This window comes from Mya arenaria, chromosome 1, assembly GCF_026914265.1.
Source record: "Mya arenaria isolate MELC-2E11 chromosome 1, ASM2691426v1".
NCBI classification, from domain to species: domain Eukaryota; kingdom Metazoa; phylum Mollusca; class Bivalvia; order Myida; family Myidae; genus Mya; species Mya arenaria.
Window position 1 is genome coordinate 5,533,866 of NC_069122.1, and position 13,499 is coordinate 5,547,364.

At 36.0% G+C, this 13,499-nt stretch overlaps 1 protein-coding gene and 1 pseudogene across 1 annotated transcript; both read left to right on the forward strand.

Moving 5' to 3' along the window:
- The first annotated feature begins 1,863 nt into the window (after positions 1–1,863).
- LOC128234861 (fatty acyl-CoA hydrolase precursor, medium chain-like) lies at positions 1,864–5,151 on the forward strand. The gene is made up of 3 exons (XM_052949423.1): positions 1,864–3,369; positions 3,517–3,630; positions 4,424–5,151. The coding sequence occupies exons 1-3, from the start codon at positions 1,964–1,966 to the stop codon at positions 4,695–4,697; spliced, it is 1,794 nt and encodes a 597-aa protein (XP_052805383.1). The 5' UTR covers positions 1,864–1,963; the 3' UTR covers positions 4,698–5,151.
- A 1,130-nt stretch (positions 5,152–6,281) lies between these two features.
- Positions 6,282–10,119, forward strand: LOC128235743 (cholinesterase 2-like; annotated as a pseudogene).
- The last annotated feature ends 3,380 nt before the right edge of the window (positions 10,120–13,499 follow it).

A 13,499-nucleotide genomic window follows, 5' to 3' on the forward strand; every position in this document is an offset into this window, starting at 1 on the left:
GATGTTAAACGAGTTCAACTAATTTATGTAAACAGGGGCGTTGTCAATCATACCTAGGTAAATATCTCTTAGTTCTTTATACAATGTGCACTCTAAAACAAAATGATATTCTTCTTCTAGTAAATTACAAATGGTACATATACGATCGTTTAAGGGTGTTGATTGCGGTCTTTCCCATATACCTGTTTCAATACTTAATCCGCAATTTAGACATAGACTTGCGGATCGTACAAAGATTTAATTTTATTCAGCATATTGTACCTTATTCCAAGCTTTACCAATTAATACCACATATTATCTCTCACTACATAATCAAAGGCTTTTTGTATAATCTACAAAAGTGCAGTATACACGTTTGTTTTGATTCAACATATGAGTAATAATACCATGCAGGACGAAACTATTATCGACAGTTCCCATACGTGATATAAAACCCGCCTTTACTTCTAAAGATACATTATATGTTTCTGCCAAATCAGTCCATTTAATCAGTGTTTTTAACGTTCTCGTAAATAATTTACCAATAATACTCAGCAATGTGATTCCTCTGTAGCTATTCTCATCATTAATATTTACTTTGTTATGCAATGGTATAACAAACCCTCAGACCATACCTGTGGAAAATACCCTCAAAAAGCTTATTAAACAAAGTAAGATGTATGTACAAGATAAATTTCCCATCAATGAAAAATTCATTGATATGCATGTCTGGGACTCCGCCGTTGTTAGTATTCAATTGTGTTATATCATTAAGTAAACAATCAGAGTTGATGGGAGTATTCAATTCTGCAAACATAACATCAAACTCATTTTTCTCATATCTATCTATAAAATCAACAACATCCTCGTCTACGCAGAGAAATGGATGAGCAGAATTATTCACACTCTTAGCAGCTTAGGTATAATAAAAATAGCTTTTAAACGATCTAGAAGGTCATCGTAAGAACGCATATTCGTCTATGGAGACGGTTCTTTCAACAGCTTGTTATATATAATGTTGTATTTGTTCCTATAACTATTTTTTTTTACTGTTTTCTTTATGTCGTGTTTGGTGTAGTTTTTTTCTCTTTGAACTAATCAAACTTACAGTTCATTAAAGTTCTTGTTCGCACTATAGAAAAAGCTTTATATAGAGGATTCGTGTTATGAAATAAAAATAAACTTTCTGGAAGAAAATAATAAAATATTATGTATGATTTATCGAGCCTCATGAATTATACAAACTACTGACTTGCCAGAATCTGAACGAAATAAAAACGCTCCCTGCTCACGGGCATGTATTCCTGATAGCATAGCCACCCTATACTCATAGCAAGCATTTCCTCGGCACTCCAGCAACAGTGGCGGGGCAAGCGTATTTATAACCTATATGCCGAGGATGTATCAAACCAGGATTGCATATTTTATTTGTTCTAGCTACGCCCCCGAAATATTTACTGATCTTTTTTTTTGTATTTGATCTATCTCATAACTGAATACACGTTACTTAATGAGCTACTAATGAACTACTCAATATTGAATAGGTTATTCTTAAAATGGTCCATTTCATTTAAATTATAAACACTATATTCAAGTACGAACTGGCAGACACAATTTCGAAATAATAGTTTTAAACTAACAATATCAAGTAAAAACTATGTCTACTATCACATTACTTTAAACCTATCCCTCACGTACTTTAACCGCTTATGGCCTGTTTTAAACTTTACAAACTTGGTTTCAGAATGTAAGCGTCAATATCTAGATCATACAGCACAAGGTATTTGTATTTTTTGATGCACTAGTTAATATATCACGTGAAATATACGTGTATTCAGCGCTTCAGTTATTTTCACATTATGAAGTAGTACATGTGGCCTACAGTATGAAATGTAAGCAGTCATTTCAAAATTCAATTTCTTTAAGTACGTGTCCAACAAAGTATATAAATACTCGAGTTTGCAAAACAAAAACATAAACAAACATGATGGGGGTTAAACTATGCTTCCTACTGTTCGTACTAGTCGTGGACTGTTATTGTCAGGAGCCAACTGTTGAGACTAAGATTGGAACAATTCAGGGGATACAAAGCAACAAGACGTTTAGGAACAATGTATACACCACCAACGCTTATTTAGGGATTCCATACTCAAAGCCTCCAGTTGGGGACATGAGGTTTAAGCGTCCACTTCCATATGGAAATTTAACATCACCATTCAACGCAACCAACTACGGTTCACCTTGTCCACAGATGCAATATCCTGTATTTGGAATGCATTCTACCAACGAGGACTGCCTGTTTCTAAACGTGTTCGTTCCTACTGCTACTTCGGATCGTGAAGAACGCCATGCAGTTATGATTTGGGTCCATGGAGGCGGGCTGATATCTGGGAGCGGTCAACTCACTCCCGGTGAAATTCTAGCGGCGTATGGAAACGTTATAGTTGTGACAATCAACTATAGGCTGGGCGTTTTTGGTTTTCTGAATATCGGAGACGAACGCGCCCAAGGGAATATGGGACTATGGGATCAACGTGAGGCTATGCTCTGGGTAATTGAAAATATTGCGAGTTTCGGAGGTGATGTTGACAGAATAACAATATTCGGAGAATCAGCAGGAGCAGTCAGTGTAAATGTTCATAGCTTGTATCCGCCAAACAAAGGTTTATTTCACCAGGTGATTTCTCAGAGTGGGTCTGCTCGATCGAACTTCGGGTCGTCTTCTCCTCAAACAGCATTAGCGAGGTATTTAGGATGTGATATAAGCACTTCGGATGCGATTTTCGAATGTTTGAAAAAGGTTTCGCCTGAAGATTATGTTAATCTGCAACAGCAATTCGCAATGGATAGTATCAAATTTGGTGAAATCACTTTCATTGAAACAATTGACGGGGATCTTATCAAACGTTTTCCACTTGACACCATTAGAGATGCCTTTCGTAATCGTAGCCCCGAGGTAGAGTTCATGCAATCCCTGGCATATATCAACGGCTTAAACGGCAACGAAGGTCTTTCCAATCTGATCATGATGGCAAACGGTCCACTTAACGATGTAAGAATAAATAAAACCACGATGGATAATTCCCTCATACCAATGATGCTTCCATTTGTGTTTCCTGGCCATGAGGTACCACACCACGTCCTTAAAAACATTGCACTTGAGTATACCAACTGGACAAACCCTGATGATGCGACTGAAATGTTTGTAAAATACGCTGGAGATGTCGCATACAATGTAGAAAGCGCCGAGTTGCGAAACCTTCACGCAAAAGGAGATGCATCGAGAACTTGGGTTTACAGTTTCGATGCAGTCATAGACCAACACATGTTGCCAACACCTGACTGGGCAACCAAAGCCAACCATGCTGATGACCTGGCACCTATTTTCGGGTAAATACTTTTCCAAACAATCTTAGATTATTTTCTTTACCAAATATTTAATTAATTTCGAATTACAGACAGTATGGCATCGTTTTAACACATACACACTTACTTTAACACAAACCGAACGTCAAATTTGGACTCAATACTTTACAGGTACCAGATGGACTACAAGGAAGCTTTTAACATTAGCAACTATCAACCTCCTGCATGGGAACTCGACCTCTCTGAACGCATGATGACCTTCTGGACAAACTTTGCAAAATACGGGTAGGTTTGATTACTAACCTTTATCCATGTTCATAGCCTGGTATCAGTAGGGCTTAAAGCTGTATGACGTTGAAGTTCGAATTGATGAATATAAACCATTGACAATTGTTATTTAAGACTCAATGTTTTGACACACTGTTATGGTTTCCACTTTGCCAAAAATGCCTCATTTAAATATATACTTCGCTCAAAAGGTAAAATAAATGTTCTATTTTTTGACATTTTGTTTCAAATCAAATCAAAGGTTATTCAACTAGTCCACACAATTGAAGGTATCAATGTCAAGGTCTTTGCATGATAATACAAGTTAGTCAGAACTAGTCAACCAACGAAAACTTAAATTACGCTTTATACACATATTAAACAAGTGTATGTGGATACAATGCTCTTGTATTTTTTTTCAATGCGGTTTCACTTTGATTAAATAGATCCACAAATAATCGGAACAGCAGTTATTTACAATATAAACATAATCTGATTTATCAGGGCCTTATTCATCTAACATCTTAGTTAAAATTGTCAACTTATTAAAAAAAATCTTAGTAGAAATTAATGATAACTGACACAGTTTTTACCATAAAAATCTGAAAGTAAGCAAAAATAGTCCAAACAATAAAGCCATACAATTAAATGGGATAAAAAGAGGGTATTTAAAAAAACATTGTTAAAAATGTGTAAAGTTTCACTTGATTGAAAATATTCACTTAGAACTAATGTCATCTGATTGCTTTTTTAAGTTCAGAGATCCCTTATATTACGGTTATTTCACGTGACCATTGCTTGACGTTTTCAGAAATCCATCTGGGAACGACACAGTCAGGTGGCCGGAGTTTGAGTTGGATTCTATGAAGCATCTCGTATTGGATAAAACCGATTCTATAGAGGCACGACAATACGCCAGGGAGGTATCATTTTGGCGGGAAGTCGTGCCAGGTCTTTTGGAGGCGAATGCGGATTGTGGCAAAGAACCAAAACATGGAACAGCGTCTAGTGCTATCAACGTGTTTACCTATTCTCGCTATTGCAGTATCCTATTTTTTACGTTCCTTCTATTTAGTATAATTTAGGATTAGTGTATCTAATAGGATTATTTCCTTCTGCTGATGACAACATATTACTTTTCTGTAAAGGACCACATGTTTTCTCTTGATGATTATTTAAGGTTCTAATTAATAACAAATGTTGTTTCACATTTTTGTCCTTATAAATTCTGTTTTAAGAATGTTTAATACTTTCTAATTTGTTTTTGTTGGATGTATTTTTATGTCATGGTCAGAAGTAGTGTATTTAGTTTATGCGATTTCTGCTAGCTCAACAATTAACATATAATTACCATGTGAGTTAATCTTTGCAACACTAATTCGCTTTGTGTTTTCCTTTATTTAGGTCTTTTATTTTATTTCCTGCACATATTTAATCCTAAACATCCATTAAATTCTGTTAAACTCTGTGAGTTGGTGATTTGCGTTGGTTTATGTTATCCACAACTTTATTTAATATAAATAAATGTCGCAAACATTGTGAGGTTGAGATCGCCTTAACCGATTAAACCCCAATGGGAACCTATATTTTCACGGACCATTCCAATTGGGTGCCCCAATCATTTATTAATGATGATACTTTGTACCAAATTGCAAATGTTAGCCTTAAACACCATTACTGAACGCATGACTGTTTTATCTTGGGAAGAAACATTAGTTGGAATTTTATGGCCATTATGATAAAGTGCAGGAAGATAATACAGAATCTCCCGTCATAAACGGTCGAATTGATTAGAACAAACGAGTGATATCTTAAACAGGTTAATTAAAGCGGTTTGAGTGAGAGGAATCTTTGATTTATTTGTTACCGCAGACTTAGGAATAAAGAGGAAGAAACATGAAAGTCGTTTACATTTTGAATAATCTGGGGCCATGGACACAAATTAAAATACTTTAAGAACGAATAATATCTCTTAAAATATGTTCTTTTTATGATATGCTGTGAGTTGTTGTTATTTATCGGTTGAACTTTTGCAAATGTTTTGCACATGCTCAGAAAATGTATATTTTACGTAAGATAATCATTGATTGAATTGCGGGCCGTTGAGGAATTGTACAGTAAAGCATTAGTTGTCAAAATCGGCAAAGAAGTTACACATTGGTTTGCAAGTATAAATCTGTCGAAATGACGCTTATTATTTTGTTGTGCTGTCACCGTAAATAAGCGTCAACAAAGATACAATACATGTTTGCTAAGTAAATAGTACAATTGAAACTGAATGAATAGAATACATTGGTGCTGGTGCTGGATTAAGGATGAACATGAGGCATGTTGGAGCAAAAGACTTAAGCTTTTTGTTTGTCTAAAGTAAAACCTTAATAAAAACAAAACGAACTTTGATGCAAAACATCAAATACGCAGCTGAATAGGATTAAGTATGAATATATATCTTTATTGTTTTAAATCCTATCCTTCTAAAACCGATAATGACATATTTTCATCTTTACAAACATCGTCCCAGAATTCAAGCGTCAGTAATCTAGTTTATACACTTCAATCTATTTGTTATTTATGCACTAGTGAATATCTCATGTGAGATATTCGTATACTCATCGCATCAGTTATTCCCTATGATTGAGTTAAGTAAAGGTGGCTGACAGTATACAGCGTATACGTAAGTAGTCATTTCATAATTCAATTTCTTTAAGTTCGTGTCCAACATAGTACTTAGTGTACAAATTCTTAAATTTGCAAATCAAATCATAAACAAACATGATGGGAGTTAAACTATGCTTCTTACTGTTCGTTCTAGTCGTGGGCTGTTATTGTCAGGGACCAACTGTTGAAACTAAGATTGGAACAATTCAGGGGATACAAAGCAACAAGACGTTTAAGAACAATGTATATATCACCAACGCTTATTTAGGGATTCCATACGCAAAGCCTCCAGTTGGGGACATGAGGTTTAAGCGTCCACTTCTGTATGGACATTTAACATCTCCATTCAACGCTACCACATACGGTTCACCTTGCCCACAGATGCAATATCCGATTTTTGGAATATATTCTACCAACGAGAACTGCCTGTTTCTAAACGTGTTCGTACCTACATCTGTTTCGGATCGTGAAGAAGGCCATGCAGTTATGATTTGGGTTCATGGAGGCGGCCTGTTCGCTGGAACTGGCCAGCTTTATCCAGGCGAAGTTCTAGCGGCGTATGGAAACGTTATAGTTGTGACAATCAATTATAGGCTGGGCGTTTTTGGTTTTCTGAATATCGGAGACGAACGCGCCCAGGGGAATATGGGACTATGGGATCAACGTGAGGCAATGCTCTGGGTTAAGGAAAATATTGGGAGTTTCGGAGGCGATATTGACAGAATGACGATATTCGGAGAATCTGCAGGAGCCGTAAGTGTAAATGTTCATAGCTTGTACCCATCAAACAAAGGTTTATTTCATCAGGCGATTTCTCAGAGTGGGTCTGCACGGTCCACATTTGGTTCCTCTGCTCCACAAGCCGCGTTAGCGGAGTATTTAGGATGTAATGCGAGCACAATAGACGCTATTTTCGAATGTTTGAAAACGGTTTCATCTGAAGATTACGTAAATCTGCAACAAACATTTATAGCGGACTTTATCAAACTCGGTGAAATCTCTTTCATCGAAACAATTGACGGTGATCTTATCAAACGTTTTCCACTTGACATCGTCAAAGATTCCGTTCGTAATCGTAGCCCCGAGGTAGAGTTCATGCAATCTCTTGGATATATCACGGCTTAAACGGCAACGAAGGCCTTTCCAATCTTCTAATGATGACAAACGGTCCACTTAACGATGTAAGAATAAATAAAACCACGATGGAGAATTCTCTCATACCAATGATGCTTCCAATTGTGTTTCCTGGCCAGGGGGTACCACACCACGTCCTTAAAAGCATTGCACTTGAGTATACCAACTGGACAAACCCTGATGATGCGACTGAAAGGTTTGTAAAATACGCTGGAGATGTCGCTTACAATGTAGAAAGCGCCGAGTTGCGAAACCTTCACGCAAAAGGAGATGCATCGAGAACGTGGGTTTACAGTTTCAATGCAGTCATAGACCAACACATGTTGCCTATACCTGACTGGGCAACCAAAGCCAACCATGCTGATGATGTGGCACCTTTTTTCGGGTAAAAACTTTTCCAAAAACTTAAAATAAATTATTTACCAAATACTTTAGAAAAGCTCGTCAAAACATTTGCTTTAAGTATTACATGAAGATCAACTTTAAGGCCTAGTTTAATCCTTCTATAAGTTACCCCCCCCCCCCTAAAAAAAAAAACAACAAAAAAAACGTGTATTGTACACAACCTCTGTGTATTGATCTTAATCTTATTGCCTAATTGTCTAATCATACCCCCGATCTGAATATCCGTCTGTGCAATTTTGGAGGTTTTATTTTTGAAATGGACCATAAATGACCCTGCGCCAATAAACAAATAAACATAAAATTGGCCCCTACTGTGACATCAGTGCAATAAGCAGGAGGTGCACAGCAGGGGATTGTCCTGCCAAACATTCCTTAAACTAGGCCTTTAACTGAAAGTTGACCGCGATATACTATAAATCTAATTTCCAAATGACAGACCGTATGACACTTCGATAGTTACCCATTCACACTTCATTTTACACAACCCGGTATTCAAGTTTGGACTCGATTCTTTACAGGTACCAGATGGACTACAAGGAAGCTTTCAACATCAGCGACTATCAACCTCCTGCCTGGGAGCTCGACCTCTCTGAACAAACTTTGCAAAATACGGGTAGGTTTGATTATTAATCTTTAATAATTTCAGAGGCCGGTACCAGTAGTTTAAAAAGGGGCACAATATAAGTTGATGCCGATTTTATTTTTTTAATTTAAATGCGTTATCAAAGAGCGTATTATGGATGAATTAGCGCATTTGTTTAACTTGGAATGTGTGGCATTGTAGCTATTGATTGAAATACTTCATTTATAAAAGCTTATATATTTTTATCTATAAAAACATTGTTATTATTTCGATCATAAAAGTCAAATTAGTTAACCATAATACTTCATTAAAATTCAAAGTCATTATGTTTGCATCAACTCATATTGTGACCCTTTAAATATCTTTGACGATGAATTTCTTTATTGTTGAGTTCATAGCCATTATTTTAATTGCCATCAATTTATTTTCATGTAATTTAAGAATGTGTGTTATTGTCAACTATTTTTCCATCAACTTTTCCAAATTTGCCTTATACAAATTCGTCGCCCGAAAAGTGAACTAAATGATCTTTTGTATCACCTATTGTTTGGTTATTTAACATATTTAGCAACATAGTATGTTGCAACTTACACGTTGATGCAACTTGATCAGATATGATCAGATATAACTAATCAATCGACGATGACTTCAAAAACGTTTAATATAAGTATTATACGCGAATACAGTTTCTCTAAGTTTAGACAGATATATATTCCGTCGATGATGTTTGTAAACAATGTATCGGAACAGAAGTTTATAATACAATATAACCTCAATCTGATTGACCAGGTGCCGTTTTTATAAAGCATTTTAGTAAACATTTTCAGCTGAATTAAAAAAAAATGTTAAGATAGGTTTAATAAAAACGAACACTTTTGTACAATACAATTACACGAAAATAAGCAAAATAAAAATTCCAAAAAATAAATGCCCACGAATAAATTGAATAACACAGTTCCTGGTTCAAAATTTAATTTATTTATTTTTTATACAAAAAAAAGCTTTATGTGACCCGATTGATTAATTCAGAGATCCCTTATGATACGGTTATATCATGTGGTCATTGATTGACGTTTTCAGATATCCATCTGGGAACGACGAGGTCAGATGGCCGGAGTTCGAGTTGGATTCCATGAAGCATCTCGTGTTGGATAGAATTGATTCTATAGAGGCACGACAATACGCCAGGGAAGTATCATTTTGGCGGGAAGTCGTGCCAGGTCTTTTGGAGGCGTATAAGGATTGTGGCAAAGAACTAGAACATGATACAACGTCTAGTGCTATCAACGTGTTTACACATTCTGGCTTTTTCAGGATCCTATGTTTAATGTTCCTTCTATCTAGAATGATTTAGGATTACTTTGTCTACTACGAATATTCAATTATGCTTATGGCAAGAGAGGACTAGCCCTTGAACGCCTTTCAATATATTCAAACAGTTTTGCGTTTAGAAAAGATTTACAGTCACTCATGTTAGCTGGCTGTGGCAGAATGTGTTGTTTTGAACACTGTTGCTAAGTAGCGCTAAGACTGAGAGCGGGAACCAAATCGCAAACGTAAGCCGCAAACATCTTTACTAAATGCATGGCTTTTTTTCTTCGCAGGAAACTTAAACTAGATTTTACGGCTACCATACAAAGTCGCAGGAAGGTACGATAGAATCTCTCGCCATAAACTAATTGAATAGATCAAATGAGTGATATCTTAATAAAATTGATTTCAGCGCATTGGAGTGAGAACAATCGATTATAAGAATAAAAAGGAAAAACAAATCAAATCGTTTGCCCTTTGAGAATTCTGGAGCCATGGACCCGATTTGAAATCCTTTTTTTTCGATCGAACTGCTACATCTGTTTTGTATCTGCGATTTTCATCTGCGCAGAAAATGTACATTTTACGTGAGATTATCATTGACTTGCCGAGGAGAACTCCCACATACAGGATGGGCGTGGTTACCTGGAATGCATACACTGTTCTACATACAGCCGGACCAACGGCATATAAATGTTCACTCCACTCTGTACTAAAACAATACACAGCAGAGATAACTTGTAAATACTTTTGTACCAATCGTATTGCCTGCTTGATTCTTTATGCAGCATACTCTTACAAACCCTGCTGATAATATGGGCATTCATACAAGTGCTTAAAACCCCAAGGATCTCAAAAGTTTCCTAGGGTCGTAAGTCAGTTTCTGACACCTCAGTAATACCAAAAACGTCTTTTACGAATTGGACTACGAAATTTGCTTTCCAAAATGTAATAATCAGCTGCTATGCCTGAAAGGCACCATCAGATTGCAGACAGACATTCTTCATCTGTCAAACCAGAACACTCAGCATAACGAGTGACCTTTAGACTAAATTCACCTCAATTTCCCTCCCCATCAATATTGGATTCTGGTAGGGATCTAATTAATGTTTGGTGCCTATTATTTCGCATCCAAGTAACAGTAGCAGTGACAAGATGGTTGCTGAAACAATGGACAGATTTCGGTGCAATATATATGTTCATATATATGTGACATTAATTTCAAGAAATTTGTGTAACCATTCTATGGATTGATATTGAGAGTCTTGTAACAATCGGCTTCACATCCGATTCACCTGACAACATTTCTAAATGAGTATTTAAACTGATTTTGTAGAAGCGAAAGTCCAAGCCACTATCAAAGGTTAAAAATAAAAACGATGAAACAAAATGGCGGCACATTTGAAAACACATCTGCTTTTACCGGCCATCAAATAACTCGGAAAAATGCATAAAAATTGACGAATCGCAATCATATTAGTAGAGAATTTAAATACTCGTAGACATAAACTATCTAGAGCTGTATTGCATTGAATCTTTCTAAGCAAGCTAAAATGGAAATGTGAACACAGCCAGAACAGCTGAGTCACACGCACACACACACTTCGGAGCGAACGAAATCGCAACAGTTCTTTTCGAAAAACGCTGCCACCATTTTGATGATTTCCAGTTTTCCAGTTTAAAATACCAATTTATTTGGGACAATTACCTTTCCTTAAAGTATCTACATAACCCGTACCTTCGTCAAAGAAAGTGGCGTTTTACCTTCAACTACAACAAGCACGCTTCCGGCATGAAGCCTCGGTTTCGTCTTACCTCTTCCGAGGTCCTGGTTCCCGGTGATTTACCTTGGACGTGTCTATACAATACATTATAGAATTGGTGTATGTTCATGTGACTTCAAACTGGTCATAGTGTCTGGTAGTTCTGGTGAATGCTGATGTTTAGAATGCTTGAGAATGGGTTTTGCATATCTGTATTCTTTAAAACAAAATCCCAAAGTGTCTCCTCTATGTGTACGTTCATGTGTACATGCTTACAATTTAAAATGATAAAGGTATGCCTCGGTCCTGGTTAATACATGATGTTAAGTGAGGCTATGAAATTGATCGACAGCAGATTTATAGCTTAATGTCGAAAATAAATATGGTTCATTTGCTAGTCATGACCAATCATACTACACAGTTTGAGGTCGCTGAGCCAAAGCTTATTTAATCTAAACCTATTTACAACTTAAGTTTACCATGATCTTGACCCTGACCCACTGACCTTTAATAAATTGAGTTTTAATCAAGGTCATGATAGTAATCTTAAGCCTTAAAGTCACCACGACATTGACCTTTGACTAACTGACTTCAAAATCAAAAGGCTTTATCTTCTGGTCGACCGACCTGCCTACAAAGTTCAATTATCCGCGGCTTAAGCGTTCTTCAGATATAGATTGGAAACCGTGGGAACTGACGGATGGACGGGCGAACGGACGATCAAATAACTATATGCCACCCTCTAGGGCATCAGGTTCAAGGTGTTGTAATACAAACAATTTGGTTGTTTTGGTACAAACTTAAGGTTAAATGTTTTTAGTAATGAGTTTAGAATGGTACAATATTTGCACGGATAAGGGAAATTAATGAGAAAAGAAATTCAAAGTAATCATAACAAGTTTGAATGTATTTACAATAAAAATGAGCATCTATGATATCTAAAACAAACATCTGATTGTATATAAATTAGCAACAATACAATAGTTTGAATTAACAAGCTGTATTGTACTGTGTTGAGAGCAATATTTGATGAATAACAGGACCATTATTACAGCATCTTAAAAGGCGACACAAGAAGGTTCTCAAATCGGCAAATACATTATGTCTACAAAACATGCCTAAAATGTCAACACAAGCAAATATGAGGCCGATAATACATAGTTTTACTTAAAATGGTGTTTTGTGGCTGTCTCAGTTGAGATTACCAGTTTGAAATAGATCATAATGGCTTCCAAATTTATAGTGTGTATTTTAGCATGTGAAAGTCACGTGATTTGAACAGATGTTTATACCGACGCTTTTTTAAATTACCTGGGATTTAAGTTCGTAAGTGTGACATTCTCTTTTTAACTTGCATTTGTAACTTCTAGAGCCTAGTCCCTTTAAGAAAATTCTAAATAGTTTTGATTATTATCAATAAAATTGATGTATCTCCAAAATAAGGCCTAAAAAAATATGTCTGTTTCGGGTAACCCGACCCTACCTATAAAAATGCGCCGACCCTAACTATTTTTTTCCGTTTCTGAGCAAAAAAAATATTCGTTAGCGAAAAGAGTGTTACGAAGGGCGGATAAATGCAGATTTTAATCAGAATTATTGTTTATATGATAAAACAAAGTCAGGCAATGTCAGTAATGTAGGAAAGACTGCCATGTGCAAGAAAACACTCTGAACTTACGACAGATTTTGAAAAAAAAAATCCCTACCTACCCTACCTAGAAATTTTGGGAAGGTTACCCTAAACAAACAATTATATTTTTTTGGCCTTATATAAGAACTTCGAGTCAATATGTTTTAACTGCTTTAGCATAGAAAAACTAGCAAATTTCATTTATTTATCTATATGTTTAACCAAACATATCCTATATGTTTAATGTCGGAGTTTCATAAAAAATGTATGAAACGCAATAACAATAAACCACTTAGCCCAAAATATGGTCTAAATTGAGCGTTTACAAAATTACTTCGACATTCGAATATCATGTGACATGTTTTAATGCAAAAAGTGCGTGTAGCTTATTTATACTCTCACT